General features: G+C 41.9%; 1 protein-coding gene across 2 annotated transcripts in view; it reads left to right on the top strand.

The window, feature by feature from the left end:
• ampd1 overlaps positions 1 to 21,032 on the top strand; it is a 54,371-nt gene that overhangs the window by 5,144 nt on the left and 28,195 nt on the right. For both annotated transcript variants that reach the window (XM_043717000.1, XM_043717001.1), the window contains exons 3-6: positions 3,054 to 3,219; positions 9,826 to 9,991; positions 16,413 to 16,632; positions 17,708 to 17,837. In XM_043717000.1, coding sequence (XP_043572935.1) covers positions 3,054 to 3,219; positions 9,826 to 9,991; positions 16,413 to 16,632; positions 17,708 to 17,837 — 682 coding nt within the window. The remainder of the gene's footprint in view (positions 1 to 3,053; positions 3,220 to 9,825; positions 9,992 to 16,412; positions 16,633 to 17,707; positions 17,838 to 21,032) is intronic.

The following is a 21,032-nucleotide window of genomic DNA, read 5'->3' as shown; positions in this document are numbered from 1 at the left end:
GCAGCAGGTTGTTGATGACCAAGACAACTGCAAGAATACCAAGTTACAGATGATGACAACAATTTATATTACACGAGAAAAGGATACTGATTGGTTGGCAAATCTGATTGGCTGAGGCATTGCCATAGAGAAACCAATGAGAAACTATAGGCTTCCCAAGTTTCCGGGTAATTCAAAAATGATTCAAGACTTGAACATATTCCTTTTGCTTGCAGAGAATGGGTCCTTGCATATGAATGTATGTTACTTCGTGCAAGAATATATTAGCCACATTATGAGCTGGGCTGATTATCATCAATTGGTTTTTAATTATAATTATTAATACATTTTGATTTATTTGTTAATTTCTGCTCAGTCTTTGTATTCAGTTGGAGCAACAGGTCAAGCACATAGCTTCAAATACTATTATGCAGTGCCTTTACGAGCACTTCACTGCCTTTATGTCCAATCAGATCAAACAGGGGAGGCAATGGCCTAATGGTATTGTAACTAGACTATTAATACAGAAACTCAGCTAATGTTCTGACGACCTGGGTTCAAACCCTGCCATGACAGCTGGTGGAATTTGAATTCAGTAAATAATCTAGAACTAAGGATCTAATGATGACCGTGAAACCATTGCCAAGTGTTGGAAAAACCCATCTGGTTCACTAATGCCCTTTAGAGGAGGAAACTGCAATCCTTACCTGGTCTGGCTGACATGTGACTCCAGCAATGTGGTTGACTCTTAACTGCCCTCTGGGGCAATTAGGGATGGGCAATGAATGCTGGCCTTGCCAGAGATGCCCCCCACCTCATTATTGAATTTTTAAAAAGGATGTTCTGTCTCTCACACAATTGAGAAATGTTATTTATGAATTTCAATGTCAGTATGATGCCAAATATGTAGTTCATCAATGACTGGCTGATTGAATCAAACAGCATGCTTCGTGTATTGTTTATAATGAGTAGAATGCAGCCAATGATTACAAAACCCAAAACAAAGCATTTAGTGTTAGGTGCAATTCTGTGGTTGGGCAGCATTTGAATAATAATCCTGAGCATGCTGTTAGTTAAAACAATACCCAATTAAAGGTAATAATTTAAGTTTGTGATGTGGTTTATTTTTATATGCTGGAATCAGCATACATTCATATGCAAGAGACCCTTTCTCTAAATAAAATAAAAATCTTCGAGCTTTGTGACTTTTTTGAATTAGCCAGGTGCCTAGGGAGTCCTAGGGTCCCATTGCCTCCTCCATAGCAATGCTTCAGTCTGTCAAAAACAACACACCAATGACCAATGTGTATCATTCTCTCTTATCATATAAATGACCAAACTTCAAATGACCATGGCTTTCTTGCACTTGTGCTGTTGAAGATGAGATGAAAAGCTCCCACTAATGAACAATATTGAAGTTCTGTACAAGCAAACCACAAATTTCTTAATTAGTAGTTTAGTTGTTCTCCTCTCTACAGTGGGATTAGTTTAGTTTCAAAAAGTAAAATTGAAGCAACTGAGATAGCAGATGTTGACCTTGTAAGATGGCCCTTGATTTGAATACTAGTTCCTTATGGCCTTATCGATTATATCTCACCTCCTTCTTTGTTTACAACTTATTCTTTTGAGGGTTGGTGGAGACAGGAATCACAAGTCATTGGTGGCTTCCTGTTATTGGGCTCAATTCATTTAGAAAGTGAAGGGAAAGATCTTGCAATTATTCAGGCCCCTTTTTACCTCCGTGAGTTTTCTGAAGTGATTTGAGATGAGTATCATCTTAAAATCAACTGCTGCTGATCTGAAGACAAATTTAGAAGCAATTTGTGTATATCAGGTAACCCACGTGGCAAATGAGATAAGTGACCTGTTATTTCAATGTTACTGCTTGAGAAGTGAGTGCTTGCCATTAATTTCACCCAATTTCCCTTGAATAATTTGATCTGTTACTAATGTTGGAACAGTAATGCATTGTGCCATTACACTTTTGATTGGTTTTTTGAAAGTAAGTTGTCCTGGACCAGACCAGACCTCCTCAAAATATATTAAGAAGGTTGCCTAGACCATAACGTTTTCTTATTTCAAAAGTAAATGTGAGGTCCTGTGTACCAGATGCAATATGACTGGTCAACCACTCAACATTAAGCGAAACACAATTTATTTAAACACTATGTTATAGTACAACAATAGAAAGAGGAACTTTTAATAACAACTCTATTGGAAAACGTGGCTGAATAATATATACAGTACTTATTACTAATAAACTGTTTCCAATATAGCAACATCCCATAAACACACTCGTTAGGAAAAAGGCAAGTTCAGAAATCAGGTTTTCTCATGTGCAATGCCGCAGCAGGAAGAGAAATTCCAGTTTCCAGCTGTAACCGAGAAGGGGGTGGGGGTGGGGAATAGCTTCTACTTCTTCAAAATTCCAGCAGCTTTCATTGAATCTAAAAGCTTAAAGAAAAGCTAGAAATCCTAGTCTGTGAGAGCTGGCCACATCCAGCCAGGCTGCTTCTATTATTCCAACTTTTTAAAAACCCCAAGGCCTCACAAGCTGTTTATGTTACTACAGACTGATTGTCACCTCTTGTTCAATCTCTTTCTTAAAAGAAACCAGAACAAAACTCATCTCTTAAAGTAGCAGCATCATCACAAACTAAGGTCAAAATTGTTTGAAATTGAGGTTTAAGTTCCAAACAGCCAGAAACCCTATGGTACCTTTCCCAAGATAGCCTTCTTGATTTCTAAGATGACACACATTATTGTACGAATATTACTGCTAAGTTAAATTCTGTCTTTGCTTGAGACCCATTTTCCAGCAGAGGTGACTGGGTAGAGATCTATGACCCACTGACTGGAGTAATGAATCTAATTATAATGACCTGCCTGGATCCTCATTGGCTTCAGCACCTAACATTCAGGAATACATGTCGCATGACTCAGCACAATTGCACATACCAATTAAGCAATTTCTGGGAAACGATTTTTAGCAAAACTGTTTCTGGTGGAAACCAAGTTTCAATCTTTATTCTAATGAACATTGGTACAACTCTTGGATTGTGTCTTCCTGTTAGGTTGAAAATAATCATGAGAGGAAAGGCAATCGCTACAGCAATTCCAGTTCTCGAGGACCCTGCAATGGCACAGCCTAAAGAATCAGCTAATGAGATGGGGCTGCCCTCGTACACAGATGTGCCAGAATTCCAAAGAGTCACTATTTCTGGAGACTACGCGTCAGGGGTAAGGTTAACCCTGCCTCGTTGATTGGGGCTTTAACCTAGCACCATCCCCTCCCCATTGCAGAGAAGGGAATCTCTGCAATCCAGGATGTATAATGGGCAGGACTGGGTAATAAGGGGAAGATTGGCTTTGGAAACCTCAGGAAGTTGATGATAGAGGAAGGATCTTTAAATGCAAGAAGAGAGCCAAAGGAATGTAAGAGAGAAAAACATCAGAGTATGCACTGATAAAGTTATGCAAACAAGCCATACTGGGTTGGACAGCGTCTAATCAGCACTTCCATTCACTAGAGCTGCTATCAGTAAAATTCACCATGAAGCTGTCAGATTGTTCTAAAGTCCCCCATAGCTGTAGCAAAAACAGAATTGCTTCATTTGTGAAATTGTATATATGTCTCCGAATCAACCTGTTGCTATTATACACCTTTAGAGTAAGTAAGACTTGAGCCCAAGCCTCCTGTCCTAGAGGTAGGGATGCTACCCTCATTACAACATCTTCTTGTACTTATATGTGACTCCAGTCTCACACCACTACTAAGGAAACAGCCTCAGTTAAAAATTACAGATTTTTAAATTATTGAATTCAAGATTCACTACAGTGGAATTGAATCCCTAGGGCACTAATGACATTACCACTACACGATCAGCCCTCGTCTAATTGCAGCAGCTGAGAGAACTAATTCAAAGTAATGAATTACTTGACCTCATCCTCATGAATTTAGTTGTCACGAAGGATCTTTCCATGAGAGAATTGGCAGAGGTAATCAGTGCAGAGTCCTCATGGAATCCATGCCCTGGAAGACACCCTCTATGATTTTGCAGTACAAAACTGTGTATTCTTGAGGTATTGTGGGCTGTGAGTACCAGCAGAAATGACTTGCCTGATAATCTGTAACCTCATTTCTTGGCTTATCACTTAATTGTCAACAAACCAGGTGATCAGCCCTCGTGTGGTGAGGAAATGTAGAAAAGATTGTCTGGAAGATCACCAGATAAAACTGAGAATGAGAATGTGGCAGGTGAAGAGAAGTTGGAGGTTGATGTGATGAAAGACAAAAAAAAATGGTCTTGTGAACAGTTTGGTGAGAAACTAAAACGAAATGCTGGAAATACTCAGCATCTGTGGAGGGAGAAATAGCACTAATGTTATCTATCTGTGACCTTGCACCAGAACAAAACATTAACAACAGAAATTGCTGGGAATCTCAGCAGGTCTGGCAGCATCTGTGGAGAGAAATCAGAATTAACGTTGTGCCTTCAGTGACCCTTCCTCAGAACTGTTGCTCAGCTCTGAGGAAAGATCACATGACCTAAAACATTCGTTCTGATTTCTCTCCACAGGTGCTGCCAGGCCTGCTGAGATTCCCAGCAATTTCTGATTCACAGCACCCGCAGTTCCTTCTGTTTTTATTTAGCTAAAAAAACAGCCTTCTCAGAGTTAAAGCAACATATGACAAAAGTAGCGGTTATTTCAAGTTTTCCTAGAATTATATAAAATTTACAGTACAGAACTAAATTATTTGAGCAAAATAATTTCTGGTCCTGAATGGTATTTCCTGTACTCAGGAGCGACCTCACACTATATTCCATCTCATCCTATCAACATACCCTTCTATTCCTCTCCCACCCCGGTACCTGCTTAGCTTTCCCTCTCCTGTAACCAGGTGATTGCATGTGCTGAAGAACTTAAAGGGCTGGCTAACTTTAATATCAAAATCACACAACACCAGGTTATAGTCCAACAAGTTTAATTGGAAGCACTAGCTTTTGGAGCACTGCTCCTTCATCACTCCCTGATGAAGGAGAAGTGCTCCGAAAGCTAGTGCTTCCAATTAAACCTGTTGGACTATAACCTGGTGTTGTGTGACTTTTAACTGCGTCCACCCCAGTCTAGCTCTTCCACATCATAACTTTAACATTGCAGTGTTAAACCTGAACATTTATGTTCAGGGGTATAAACATTTGAGGGATCAGTTATTCTCTTGCATTTGTTCAGCAGCAGCCTAATCGATCCCTTTGGCGGGGATGTTAAAACTCTCACCAGATTTGTGCTTGATCTTTCACAAGCATCAATTCCATTCAGAGGGGTGTGAAACCATGCCTGGTATTTGGGATTTGGATTATCGCCTGCTTTAAGGGAGCCGTGAGTCACTGGTTAGTTCAGCTGCCTGAAAACCGGTTTGCAAAGCACTATGGATTTAGTTTCTGCCCTGGCAGAATAGTAGCCTGCCTCCTCAGCTGAGGTCTGGTGACCCTCAGGTCAAACTCACCATCAGTTGTCCCTCTCGAGTGGGGCAGTGTGTTGCAGGACAGTTAATAACTTCAAGAACAGTTGAGCTTTTTATATTGGATACTTGGGATAGTCACATCTATTCAATGTGGAGATTTCAGCACGAGTCAGAGTTCACACTGTAATAGAGTCTTGCTAAGGTCTGCCACCTATTTTAAGTCCACAGCTGAAGCAGCTGGCTCTCCATTATGAGGTGCCTCTGTCAGCTGAGGATGTTTCCATGCTTATATACTCCTGGATCAGGACACTAAATACTGCTCTCTCAACCTGACATTGAATTCACAGCCAACTGTGAATAGTTGGCTGATATAGTTGCAATCGATAACAATAAAAATAATTGACAAAATGCGAACTAGTTGATAGAAAACAAAAGCAAATGATGTTGATCCATTACAATTTATCCAAGCATAATTTGGTACTATACATCTGCAGGCATTGCTGAGTCATATAATCTATGTGCACACTTTAAATGTTCATGGCCTATTCATAATCATTCAATGTAAGAAGCAAAATACTGCAGGGGTTTGCAGTGGTGAAAGGTGCGATGGTATGGTGGCTCAGTGGTTAGTACTGCTGCCTCACAGTGCCAGGGATACTGGTTTGATTCCACCCTTGGATGGCTGTCTGTGTGGAGTCTGCACATTCTCCCTGTATCTGCGTGGGTTTCCTCTGGGTGCTCCAGTTTCCTCCCACAGTCCAAAGACGTGAGAGTAGGTGCTTTAGCCACTGGAAATGCAGGGTTATGGAAAAAGGATTGGTGTGGACTTGATAGACTGAATGCCCAGTTTCCACACTGTATGGATTCTGTGATGATCTGAAATAGGAAGAAAACAAGTCAAAAAAACTCAGGTTAGGCAGTGTTTATGGAGATAAACAGAGTTAATATCTCAGGCTGATGAATGTCAATGTTTGATAAGCACTGATGAAAGGTCATTAATATGAAATGGCAAATGTTTCTCTCCATCGATAATGCCTTACCTGCAGAGTTTCTTTTGATTAGCTTTTTTATTGTTCTTGACCTGGAATATTGCGACCTGGACTAAAAATAATGAATGATCTAATACTGATCATCTTAAATAGTGTGATGTGGGAAATTAGTGCAGTAAACGAATGATCAAATCATTTGAATTAAGCAACTTTAAAAGTAATCTACTGAGAAATTGAATTGTCTTTTTATGTATTTGAGTTTTAGAACAATCAGGTTTGTCTGATATCCTCACACACATTTGTTCCCATTTGGGGAATGTTGGAGAAACTCTGGAAGAATTCTCCGGCTGACTCTCAGCCTGTTGAACCACATCATGAATATTCCTTGTTTGGTCAGTAAGTTTCCGAGTGGGGATTGAACCCATTTCTGGCTCAGAGGAAGAGGCACTACTGACTGATCAGTAAAGATTCAAACACACCTTAGTATTTCTCTTATAGAATTAGCTACAAGGTTCTTTCCTTTATTTATTTATGAGATATGGGCATTACTGGCTGGAGACTTTGTTGCCCACCCCTTGTTGCTCTTGAGAAATGAGCTGCTTTCTTGAATAGCTGCAGTCCATGTACTGGATGTAGACCTACAATGTCTTTAGGGAGGGAGTTCCAGGATTTTGATCCAGCAACACTAAAGGAACTTTGATATATTCCCAATTCAGGATAGTGAGTGGCTTCGAAGGGAAGTTGCAGCTGGTGGTGTTCCTATGTTTCTGCTGCCTTGTCCTTCTAGATGAAGATGGTCATGGGTGTGGAAGGTGCTGTCTAAGGATCTTTGGTGAATTTCTATGGGGCATCTTGTAGATAATACATACTGCTGCTACTGAACATCAAATTTCTTGTGTGTTGCTGGAGCTGCACTCATCCAAGGAATTGGGCATTATTCTATCATATTCCTGACTTGTGGCTTATCAATGGTGAATAGTAAGTTACTCTGGCCTGCTTTTGCAGTCATAGTATTCATATTTCAGTGAATATCAAGGGATATTCTTTCTTATTGGAAATGGCATCACCTGACAGCTGTGTGGTGTGAATGTTACTTGCTACTGGTCAGCCTGAGATACTTGTCCAGATCATCCTACATTTGGATATGGTCTGCTTCAGTGCTGGAGGGATCACTAATAGTGCTGAACATTGTGCAATCATTGGCGAACATTCCCACTTCTGACCTTATGATGGAGCCAAGGTCATTGATGAAGCAGCTGAAGATGGCTGGGTCTGTGTGAATATAGCATCAAGAATCCCAAGCAAAATAGGAGTCTTTGGGAAAGAATGGGAAATCTCTATACTGGTTGGAGTCATAGCCAGCACATAGGAAGATGGTCATGGTTATTGGAGGTCAGTCATCTCATCTCCAGAACTTCTCTGCAGGAGTTCCTCAGAGTAGTGTTCTAGGCGCAACCATTTTCTGCTGGTTCATCAATTACTTTTCAACCTAAGGTCAGAAATGTGGATGTTTGCTAATGTTTGTACAATGTTCAGCACCATTTGTGACTCCTCAGATACTGAAGCAGTCCATACAACAAGAAGTGGAAAATAACATTTATGCCACAAGTGCCAAGCAATGACCATCTCAAATAAGAAAAGATATAACCACCACCCCTTTTGACTTTCAATGGTGTTATCATCACTGAATACCCTATTATCAATTCCTTGGAGGTTACCATTGACCAGAAACTCATTTGGACTCACCACATAAACACAGTAGCTACAAGAGCAGGTCAGAAGCTAGAATTACTGTGGCAAGTAACTCACCTCCTGGCTCCCCAAAACCTGTCCACCATCTACAAACCACAAGTCAGCAGCGTAATGGAATACTTTCCATTTGCCTGGATGGGTTCAGCTCCAACAATATTCAAAAAGCTTGACACCATCCAGGACAAAGCAGCCCACTTGATTGACACCATATCAACAAACACCCACTTCTGCCATCACAGATGCTCAGTAGCAGCAGTGTGCACCATCTACAAGCTACACTACAAAAGTTCAGCAACGATTCTTAGACAGCACCTTCCAAACCCACAACAGCTTCCATCCAGAAAGACAAGGGCAGCAGATACATGGGAACACTATTACCTGCAAGTTCCCCTCCAGGCCACTCACCATCCTAATTTGGAAATATATTGCTGTTCCTTCAGCGTCAAAATCCTGGAATTCCCTCCCTAGGGGCACTGTGGTCTACCTACTGCATGTGGACTGTAGCAGTTCAAGAAGACAGCTCACCAACACTTTCTCAAGGAGCAACTAGGAATGGGCAACAAATGCTGCCAGTCAGAGATGTTCATTTCCCTTAGTGAATAAATAAAAGGACTTGACTTCAGTCAAGTCTAAAGGGAATAAAAAAATTAAACAAGTTTAAATTTTCTTGAATTTACTAATCAATACAAGTTATAATTTCCCTGCATAATATTGTAGGTTTATAAATATGCTAGCTACTGCCATAAATATGATATGATTGAAGTGACCAGAGTGGATAATGATAGCACCCAAAGCAACCCAAATAATTACAAAGAAATATTGTGAATCTGCACACAATAATAATGCAATATCATTCCCAATTGGCTGATACCTCATAGAATAAGAATATACAGTATAATGTGGTTGTTCAGCATATAATGCCTATTCCAAATACATGAAAGAGCTCTAATTAGAACCACTCCTCTACTCTCTCCTGTATTATAGAAACTGCTGCCGTGGCAAGAGTTTCTCCCCTCTCATAATTTTGAAAATCATCTTCAAATCTCCCCTTAACCTTCTGTCCTCAATGGAGACCAATGCCCTCTTTAGTCTTTCCACAAAACTGATGTACCCCTCGTTCCTGGTACATCCTAACAAATCACATCTGCATCTGCATCTGCTCCAAAGGTTTTGAAAGGTTTAGGTGACATTTCTTTTTGAGTCTTGTCCATTTTTAAAGCCTTTGTTTACTGTTAGTTTGACAGGGGGCTATATTGATTCAAGGTGAAAGATGATTGTAGAAACTCAGGGGCCATGGGAGACTCCAAACTCCTCATGAGTCATAGAATCATAGAATCCCTACAGTGTGGAAACAGGCCCTTTGGCCAAACAAGTCCACACTGACTCTCCAAAGTGTAACCCATCCAGACCCATTCCCCTACCCTATTATCCTATATTTACCCCTGACTAATGCACCTAACCTACACATCCCTGAACACTACGAGCAATTTAGCATGGCCAATCCACCTAACCTGCACATCCTTGGACTGTGGGAGGAAACTAGAGCACCTGGAGGCAACCCACACAGACATGGGTAGAACGTGCAAACTCCACTCCACTCCAAACTCACGAGTTTGATTATTTACCATTTATGAACAGGTAACTGTTGAAGATTTCGAACTTGCCTGCAAGGGCCTGTATCGAGCTTTGACCATTCGGGAGAAATACATGCGGCTATCATTTCAGCGATTCTGTCGGACCACTGCACAGTTTCTGCGGAACATGGAAAATGAGCAATGGAAAGAGGAGAATGAAGTGCACCCAGGTAAGGAGAAGAACACTTGAAGAAAGATTCTCACTCACTCAGACTGTTTGTCTTGTTTCAGACTCTGATCCAACCATTTTCATTGCACGTCTCTGACAAAGCCAACTCTTGCACTGTTCTCAGATCACCAAAAGATCCATATGCTTTTATAGAAACATGGGAAATAGGTGCAGGAGGAGGCTATTTAGCCCTTTGACTCTGCACCACCAGTGTGTATGATCATGGCTGATCATGTAATCTCAATATCTCACTCCCGCTTTCTCTCCATACCCCTTGATCCTTTTAGCCACAAGGGCCATGTCCCTCTTGAATATATCTCACAAACCGGCCCCAACAGCTTCCCATGGGAGAGAATTCCACAGGTTCGCCACTCTGAGTGAAGAAATTCTTCCTCATCTTAGTCCTGAATGGTTTACCCTTTATTCTTAGACTGTGACCCCTAGTTCTGGACTTTCCCAACATCAGGAACATTCTTCCCACATCTAGCCTTGCACAGTCCCATCTGGATTTTATATGTTTCTATGAGATTTCCCCCCTCGTTCTTCTAAATTCCAGCGAGTACAAGCCCAGTTGATCCGGTCTTTGCATGTCAGTCCTGCGATCCCGGGGATCAGTCCAGTGAACCTTCACTGGTCTCCCTCAATAGCAAGAATGTTGTTCTTCAGTCAGACTAGGGGACCAACACTGCACACAGTACTCACCAAGGTCCTGTATAACTGCAGCAAGAGATCCTTACTCTGATACTCAACTCCTCTCACTATGAGGGCCAGCATGCCATTAGCTTTCCTCACCACCTGCTGCACCTGCATGCCAACCTTCAGCGACTGTTCCCCCATGGCACTCATTGATACTATCAGTAATGGTTCACTGCATTCTTAAACTGCAAAACATGATTGAATGACAACACCGAGACCCAAAGCAGTGGGAGAGAGGCTGAGATTATCCAGAAATAGTCACCATAAGCTTCAAAATTGGAAGATGAGAATGGTTGAGGAAGAGGAGGGGTTAGTTTCAGACTTTTGACAATCTGACAAGAACTGGCCTGTTTTAGATAGCATTCCACAGATAAAGAGAGATGATTTATTGAATGTTTATTATAATTTGGTGCTATTTATCTAAATTAATCCAGTTGTAGGGCCTTTACTGCTCAAATGGGGGACATTTGGTTTACATACTAAGTGCCACCCCTCTGTAGATTAATTCAGCCAGTCTGATTCTTGGCCCCTCCTTCCCATCCTAATAGCCCAGTATGCTTCTTTCTCTGTCCAATTACCTTTTCTAATAGTTCACCACCTCTGTTTCTACCACCCCCCCCCCACCATGGGCAGCAATTCCAGTTCATTTTCACATGCTTGGAGCCAATCTGGTAAATCTTGTCTGTGCCCTCTCCATGAGCTTCACATCCTGCCTAGAGTGTGGTGAACAGAACTGAGTGCAATACTCAGATTGAGGCCTAACCAGAGCTTTATAAAGATTCCGCATATCTTTTCTATATTTACACTCTTTGTATCTATTTATGGATATTTTGCTAAACACATTTTCAACATGTCCTACCATCTTAAAATATCTAGGTGTCTGCCAGGTGTCTGTGATTATTTACACACTTCAGAAATGCTTTAAAAACCCTTGAGAAAATCTTTAGTCTAGATAGCCTCTCTCTAACACTTCTGCCAAAATGTGTCACCTCACACTGCTCTCTATATTAAACTCAATCTGCAGTTTGCCTGCCTAGCCTGGTAATCTATCCATATGTGAGAGTCATTAATTGTACCAAATATAAGTGGCAGACTAGAGTAGAACCAGCAACTGGGAGTGTGGAGTTCAATTAAATAAGGATTTACTTCAGTGAAGCTAATGAAAGAGCGGATTATGTGGTAGGTAGAATTCTGCGGGGAGTGGTATATCAAAGATTCTTTAGCTATTAGCCATGCATTCTTGCTTTGCTATGATGATTTTGTCCATTATACCTCCTTCTATATATTGACGCCCTTCGTTAAATTACAAACCTGGATCGTAAACTTCCTTGAACTGTCTTCCAAATGTAATAAATCCAATGATCAGCCATGAATCTATTGAAAGGCAGAGCAAGTTCAATTGGCAAATGCCCTTCATCTTGCAACTTGTATGTTCATGTAAATATGTTCTTTAATCTTCCTTCTTCACATGGCGATCTAATCCACCGCCTCTCCCTTATCTCACATCGTTCTTTTGCCTTTTTTTGTAACTGTGGTGGTCACTATTGCACATACCCCTCACGTGTGGCAATTTTGATGAGGCTGAAATGATTTGAGATTTATTTAATGGGATCAGGAAGGCAGTGCCTAAGAAACAGGGGACTTACAGGAATGTATGTGGTACTACCTAATTCTATGATGTCATAGTTCTTCAGCTGAAGTTGTTTGTAGGCAGAATATACCCATATTCCATTGATAGATCCGATTTTCCAATGTAAAGTGTCCTTTCATCTCTACATTTAATGTCATACGGTTTTCCCTCAATACAAGGGTTAACTGATGAAACATAGAAAGTAATAGAGGGAATAAAGATAGATTTTTGGACAGTTCCATGTTAGGTTTGGAGCTTAGGGGCAGGAGCTCATATCTAGGAATCTATCAGTTGGAAAAGAATTCATCAGAAGGACAAGAACTTGGTCAAGTTTGTTGCTGTATTGACTGCTTTGGAAATACTTGCTCTGGGGGTGAATTAAAATGTTACTCATCAAATCATTGGTCTTTCATCAATTCAGCTAACTGTCTTTCTCTATCAGCTTTTCTCATGTTACATGTAAGTCCATGCTGGTTGTTGTAGTTCTGTTCGCCGAGCTGGGAATTGTGTTGCAGACATTTCGTCCCCTGTCTAGGTGACATCCTCAGTGCTTGGGAGCCTCCTGTGAAGCGCTTTGGATGTCACCTAGACAGGGGACGAAACATCTGCAACACAAATTCCCAGCTCGGCGAACTGAACTACAACAACGAGCACCCGAGCTACAAATCTTCTCACAAACTTTGACCATGCTGGTTGATCAATTTCTCCATATCCATTTATATGAACGATTTCCTATGTGTAAGGTGATTTATAATCAGATACTAATCCTCTCCATTTATCTGGGCTGGCAATGGAGTCAATATAAGCTAGTATGCCTGACATCTCTGGCTGGGTTCTTCTTAGCTCATAGAATCCTTACAGTAAGGAAGTAGGCCATTTGGCCCATCAAATCCACAGACCCTCTGAAGAGCATCCCACCTAGATGCACCCTTCACCTTATTCCTACAAACTGGCATTTCCCATGGCTAATTCACCCAGCCTACACATCCCTTGACACTATGGGGCATTTAACATGGTGATTCCAGCCAATCTGCACATCCTTGGAATGAAGGAGGTAACCCACACAGACACAGGGAGAATGCACAAACTCCATACAAACAGTCATCCGAGGGTGGAATCGAACCTGGGTCACTGGTGCTGTGAGGCAGCAGTGCTAACCACTGAGCTCTGCTCCATTTTGTGGCTATTCTTTTGAAAGACAATTCCAATTATTCATGAGAGTGCTGTGCTGTTTTATTATCTCTCAACACTTTAAAATATGATATAAGCCAAAATATTTTTGGAGCTGGATCTTGGGATGTGAAATATCAGTTAGCAGAAGGATGTCAGCACAGCAATCTTGGTGTAAACATGTGAGCTGCCATTGCTCAAAGTGTTTACACTCTGGATGAGATGATTTGTGCTATCAGGGACCTTCTGCAAATATCCTTGATCTTGAGCTCCAACCCGAGACTTGGGCCCGATGCATGGAATGTACCAACATCCTTGTCCCTGAAAACATTACACTGTTTAAAAGCTTCTAAGACTCAGTGATTGCCAACATTACTGAGTGGAGCATCACAGCCAACTCTCCCTGATCATCTCTCCTGACTGAGCTGACTATCACCTGAAAACACCCTGGCCTCCTGCCAACACAACTGCCCTTCACCCCACAGCCCGAACTCAACTACCCCTCTTGGTCCTCAGATACCAACCACCTCTCCCACACCCTGGCTGGCTCGATGACCAGACACCCAGCCACCTGAGGTAACATGAGATTCGTGTCAGTCATGATCACATGGCTGACACATGTCAAAGAGAAGGCACCAGTCTCGAATGAACATATGAAAAGAGAGATCTTAGGCACTACACTAGAGAACTGTATTTGAGAAGCTCCTATATACAGATGCATAAGAAGGAATGTTACAGTATAGAAGGAGTTCAAAAGCCTACCTTGGAGTTAGAGATAAGGAGCAATAGGCACAGGTATAGGAGCACAACACAGCCCAGAGATAGCCCAGATGGATATCTCAATGAGAGGCAGCAGCATTGGCTAAAAGCACAAAATAAATCACTACCTTCCTCACCCATTTCATTTCATTCAGCCGCTCACTCATTCACTAACTCACCCACTCACTTACTGAAAAACTTCGACCTTTAAAAACTCACCTGGATATAGCAGCTACCTTTTGGAAATGGGGGGGCATGCTCTGCTTTCTGACATAGAGTCATAGAGATGTACAGCATGGAAACAGACCCTTCATGAGACGGTGCAGAAAATATTTACAAGGATGTTGCCAGGACTGGAGGGTTTGAGCTATAGGGAGAGGCTGAATAAGCTGGGGCTGTTTTCTCTGGACCGTCAGAGGCTGACGGCTTATCTTATAGAGGTTTATAAAATCATGAAGGGCATGGATAGGGTAAATAGGCAAGGTCTTTTTTCCAGCGTATGGGAGTCGAAAACTAGAGGACATAGGTTTCAGATGAGAGGGGAGACATTTAAAAAGACCCGAGGGGCGGTAATTTTTTCACGTAGAGGATAGTGTGTGTATTGAATGAGCTGCCAGAGGAAATGGTGGAGGCTGGTACAATTTAAAAGCCCATCTGAATAGTACATGAATAGGAAGGGTTTAGAAGGATATGGGCCAGATGCTGGAAAATGGGACTATTGTCAGATTGGGATGTCTGGTCGGTATGTACAAATTGGACTGAAGGATCTGTTTCTGTAGTGTATGATTCAATCACTCCATCTCTTACTGGGCCCAATGATCCCCTCCGTGGAGAGGCTGTACTGATCATTTAGTGCTGCAGGTGGGATCGGAAGTTCCTGTTGTAAACTTGAAAAAGGGATGGTTGTAGTCTTCTTCATGGATAGAGTCAATGCGTTCAACATCAATGCACACAGGAAGATCTGGGCCTATATTTGGGTCTAAAAATGGATTCAGTATAACCACTGGACTATTTTGTGTACTCTGGATTAGGAATTATCCTCAATCATAGAGTCATAAGAGGAAATAGCATAGCCAGAGGCTGTTGAGACTATTATGTCTCAGAAAGACTTATCTAATAAGTTCAATACCTTTTTCTTTCCCCATAGCACTGAAAAGTATTCCCTCTGATCATAGTTTTATGGAATTGAAGCTTGGGTAGAATGACTGGCAATGATGTACTGTCTTTATTTCAAAACATGAACATCACAGGGTGTTTGTAGGTGGTGGCGGGCAGTATGGCTATAGTTGCATTGTTAAAAAGAGATCAATAGTGTCAGATTCAGAAGTGGTATCACCACAGCAATATTAATAAGCTGGCAAGGCAAAGAAGTTGGAAGTTAGAGACTAGTGATGAAGGAATGGTGGATCTCTTGGCTCAGAGTCTCAAAGCACAGTCAACATCTTTCACTTGTAATTCCAAGATATGTTCTCTAAAAGATGCTGACAAATGGATGTGCATGTAAATTATAAGCTGTCTGGAGAGATAGAGACAGAGAGAACTCCATGGAATCTCAATTTTCAAACAACAGCTAGCCAAACTGGGTAAGATACAAAGAGAAAGTGAGGACTGCAGATGCTGGAGATCAGAGTCGAGAGTGTGGTGCTGGAAAAACACAGCAGGTTAGGCAGCATCTGAGGAGCAGGAGAATCGATGTTTCGGGTATAGGCCTTTCATCAGGAATGAGGCTTGTGGGTCAGGGCTGAGAGATAAATGGGAGAGGGGGGTGGGATTGGGGGGAGATAGCTGGAAAAGCAATAGGTGGATAAAGGTGAAGGAGCAGGTGATAGAAGGGGAAGAGACAAGGCAGAATAGACTGGACTGTGCTTGCTTGTGACTACAAAGATAATGAGAGCGTTGATGGCACCCTGCTCAATAGCAAGGGCATATATCCACAAAGGAAGGGGGTCTGTCTTAAGTCAGTCTTGTTGCAACCAACCAAGGGGTGAATTAATAGATAGGGAGTCAGTTTGTCTCTCCTTACTCAGAGGCTCATCAATTTGGAATATTCTGTCTGGAACTGTAACAAACCAGGGAGCCTTTCTGGGGCCTGGCAACCTTTATCTTGTGCTTTGTATCTGGAATTTTGTTTGGACATGGACTACATATTTTCATTATTTTGTTTCAGTATTTACTCCACCTTTAAAGACAGGGGGAGACCCTTTCAGTCCAAAGGATTTTCCTGAAAACCTTGGCTACGTGTGTAAGATGACAGACGGAGTGATCTACGTTTACGCAAATGATGAATCAGTCAAGAGAAATGAACCCAAAGACTTACCATATCCAGACCTGGCCACCTTTATAGATGACATGAACTTTCTAATTGCATTGATTGCTCAGGGGCCTATGTAAGTCGCAATATCACTGAATACTAACCTTGTGAATTAAAATTCGTGGGAATTTGGTTTTCCTAATGGGTTGTAAAATCAAGGCACCACTCTACACCCATAACTCCATGTTTAATATTGGCACACTCGCTCACCATAGGCTAACCATTATTGTTCAGTTTTCAATGTCCAGATTTTTACACAATCAAAGGGATCCAGAACAATGTAACAATGGCTGGATGTGAATAGTGAGTCTATATCATAGGCTCCTAGCCTTCACACATCATCACCCCTCCCCATTCCCAATTTTCCTGGAGTCAGACCAGCTTCTTCAGGATTCCTGGTTCATAGATCTCAGAAGAGTTGTGAACCATTGTCTGGATTTGGGAATGTTTGAAAAGTAAGTTCAAAAGAGCATGATCACATCACTGCTATTGCCCATATTGTGCCGAGACAATTCAATACAATCTCCAGACCCTATCACACTCATTCACTGGGGAACCAGCAGTATCCAATGGGACAGGGTGAAAAATGGTTGCCCAATATGATTAGGCAGGATATGGTAACATTAACCCCAAGCACCCAGTTCCTGGAACTGAGTTTGATTTAAATGCAGAAATTTTTGTATTTTTATTTATTCACTGGATGTGAGCATCACAGGCTAGAACAGCTTGATTGCCCATCCCTAATTACCCAGAAGGCAGTTAAGAGTCAACCATATCACTGTGGGTCTGGAGTCACATGTAGACCAGCCCAGGTAAAGATAGCAGTTTCCTTCCCTAAAGGACATTAGTGAACCTCATGGGTATTTTGGACAATCAGCAATGGTTACATGGTGATCATTAGACTTTTATTTCCAAATTTTTACTAAATTCAACTTCTATTATCTCCCAAGGTAGGGTTCAAACTTGGGTCTCCAGAACATTAGGGTCTCTGGATTAACAATCCAACAATAATACCATTAAGTCATCGCCTCCCCATTATTGTATTAGTCCTGTTGGGTCACATGCGATGGAATTTGTTTGAGAACAGATTCTGTTTTATTTTGAAATGACTGGACTGAGATGGATTTTTTTCTCTGGGTTCCTTGGTTTAGGAAAACATATGCCCACCGTCGCTTGAAATTTCTGAACTCTAAGTTCAACCTGCATGAGATGCTGAATGAAATGGAAGAGATGAAGGAAGTGAAGAGTAATCCTCACAGAGATTTCTACAATGTCAGAAAGGTGGAGTGTTTCTTGTTATCTTGGCATGTATTATAAAAGTGACACGAGCACCTTACACTATTTCTGAACTATTTTTATTTTATCTTCCCAAACTTCTGATTGGGGCACTCAAAAGCAAATGTGAAACTGAAATGGAAGTGTGGAAAAAGGGATGTGAAAAAGAGACATGTACAGAAGCTAGGCAGGTGTCAACATGAAGAATAAGATTAGATTCCCTACAATATGGAAACAGGCCCTTTAGCCCAACAAGTCCACACTGACCGTCCAAAGAGTAACCCACCCAGAACCATTCTCCTAACTACATATGACTAATGGTGCAGCACGGTGGCTCAGTGGTTAGCACTGCTGCCTCACAGCACCAGGGTCCCAGGTTCAATTCCAGCCTCGGGCGACTGTCTGTGTGGAGTTTGCACATTCTCCCTGTGACTGCGTGGGTCCCCTCCAGGTGCTCCGGTTTCCTCCCACAGTCCAACAATGTGCCAGTTAGGTGAATTGGCCATGCTAAATTGCCCATAGTCTTAGGTGTATTAGTCACAGGGAAATGGGTCTGGGTGGGTTTTCTCTTCAGAGGATTGGTGTGGACTGGTTGGCCCGAAGGGCCTGTTTCCACACTGTAGGGAATTTCATCTCATCTAATGCACCCAGCACTATGGGCAATTTAGCATGGCCAATTCATTTTTGTGGATGACATCAAAATTGGTGGGAGAGTTGACAGTAAAGAAGGTTATCTAAGATTACAAAGGGATCTTGATCAATTAGGTCAATGGGCTGAGGATTGTTAGATGGAGTGTAATTTGGATAAATGCGAGATATTGCATTTTGTTAAATCGAACAAGGCAGGACTTATACAATTAATGGTAGAGCCCTGGGTAGTGTTGTAGTACAGTGAGACCTAGGGGTTCAGGTACATAATTCTTTGAAAGTTGTGTCACAGGTGAACAGGGGTGGTAAAGATGATGTTTGGCATAAAATAAAAGCAAATTACTGCGGATGCTGGAATCTGAAACCAAAAGAGAAAATGCTGGAAAATCTCAGCAGGTCTGGCAGCATCTGTCAGGAGAGAAAAGAGCTGATGTTTCAAGATGCTTGGTTTGTTTGCCTTCATTGCTCAGACCGTTGAGTATAGGACGTCATGTTGAGGGTTGTACAGGACATTGGTAAGGCCACTTCTGGGGATCTGTGTACAATTCTGGTTGCCCTGCAATAGGAAGGATATTAGAGTCAAGATTAGAGTAGTGCTGGAAAAGCACAGCAGGTCAGGCAGCATCCGAGGAGGAAGAGAATCGACATTTCAGGCAAAAGCCCTCCATCAGGCTAATGTCCGAAACGTCGATTCTCCTGCTTCTCAGATGCTGCCTGACCTGCTGTGCTTTTCCAGCGCTCCTCTAATTTTGATTCTAAGTTCCAGCATCTGTAGTACCCACTTTCGCCAAATAGGAAGGATATTGTTAAATTTGAGACAGTTCAGTAAAGATTTACCAGGATGTTGCTGAGACTGGAAGGGTTTGGGTTATAAGGAAAGGCGAAATAGCCTATGACTCCTTTCACTCGAGTTTAGAAGGTTGAGGGATGACCTTAGAGGTATGTAAAATGATGAGGGGCAAAGATAATGTGAATAGCAAATGTTTTTTCCTTAGAGTGGGGACTTCAAAACTAAAGGGTATAATTTTAATGTGAGGAGCAACATTTTCATACAGAGGGCAGTTAGTATATTGAATGAACTGCCATAGGAAGTGGCAGATGCTACTACAGTTATAACGTGCTGTACATCTCTATGACTCTATGACTATATTTGGATAGATACATGAGTAGAAAAGGTTTAGAGGGATATAGGCCAAATGCAGGCAAGTGAGACAAGTTTAGTTTTGGAAACGTGGTCAGCATGGACATGTTGGACCAAAGGGTCTGTTTCCATGCTGTAGGACTCTATGACAAGACAAAGGGAAGGAGGGAATAGGAACAGATAAAAATACTGAAAGATGACAGAATGACAAAAGTGTCATGAGAGTGAAGGTGAAAAGTGACAGAGAATAAATGATGGGAGCAAATTAAGGGAAGAAATGAGTAAACAGGTTAGTTTCTGAGTGGCAGCCAGTGATTGCTGAGGGATCACAGGGGCCAGCTATTGACATATAAATGATTAGATAAGGGAACTAAATGCAATATCTCCAAGTTTACAGATGACACAAAGCTAGATGGCAGGGTGAACCGTGCAGAGGATGCAGAGATGTTTGGACAAGTTGAGTGAGTAAAGTTCTTCAGGCTAAAGGGTTCAAAGTATATTGGGTGAAGGTGGGAACAGGGTGCTGAGTTGGGTGATCAGCTATGGTCAAATTGCATGATGGAGTAGTCTCGAAGGGCCGAATGGTCGACTCCTGCTCCTGTTTCCTATGTTTCTATGTTTAAAAGTGAAGGTGGAGAGAGGTAGATGGATAGGCCATGTTTCAGTTTCTCCCTCTACAGGTTTTCTTCTGTAAAGTCCTAATGGATGTTTTGCTGGGTAGATGTGTTTTGTGAATGTAAGTTTAGCACTGAGCCTGATACTGTTGAAAGAAAGTAACATGCTGTCGAAGCTTTCCATCTTGTAGATATCAGGGGAGAATTGCAAGAATACCAAATCTCAAGAGAATAACACATTCAAAGTTTGTGAGAAGATTTGTAGCTCGGGTGCTCGTTGTTGTGGTTCTGTTCGCCGAGCTGGGAATTTGTGTTGCAGACGTTTTGTCCCCTGTCTAGGTGACATCCGCAGTGCTTGGGAGCCTCCTGTGAAGCGCTTCTGTGATCTTTCCTCCGGCATTTGTAGTGGTTTGAATCTGCCGCTTCCGGTTGTCAGTACCATCTGTCCGTTGCAGTGGCCGGTATATTGGGTCCAGATCGATGTGCTTATTGATTGAATCTGTGGATGAGTGCCATGCCTCTAGGAATTCCCTGGCTGTTCTCTGTTTGACTTGTCCTATAGTAGTAGTGTCCCAGTCGAATTCATGTTGCTTGTCATCCGAGTGAGTGGCTACTAAGGATAGCTGGTCGTGTCATTTCGTGGCTAGTTGGTGTTCATGGATGCGGATCGTTAGCTGTCTTCCTGTTTGTCCTATGTAGTGTTTTATGCAGTCCTTGCATGGGATTTTGTACACTACATTGGCAGATGGAGTTTAATTGAGATAAATGTGAGGTGCTGCATTTTGGGAAAGCAAATCT

The sequence above is a fragment of the Chiloscyllium plagiosum genome, chromosome 26 (genome assembly GCF_004010195.1).
Source record: "Chiloscyllium plagiosum isolate BGI_BamShark_2017 chromosome 26, ASM401019v2, whole genome shotgun sequence".
Lineage (NCBI taxonomy): Eukaryota > Metazoa > Chordata > Chondrichthyes > Orectolobiformes > Hemiscylliidae > Chiloscyllium > Chiloscyllium plagiosum.
Note: the sequence above shows the minus strand (reverse complement) of the source record. Positions and strands in the feature narration are given on the sequence as shown.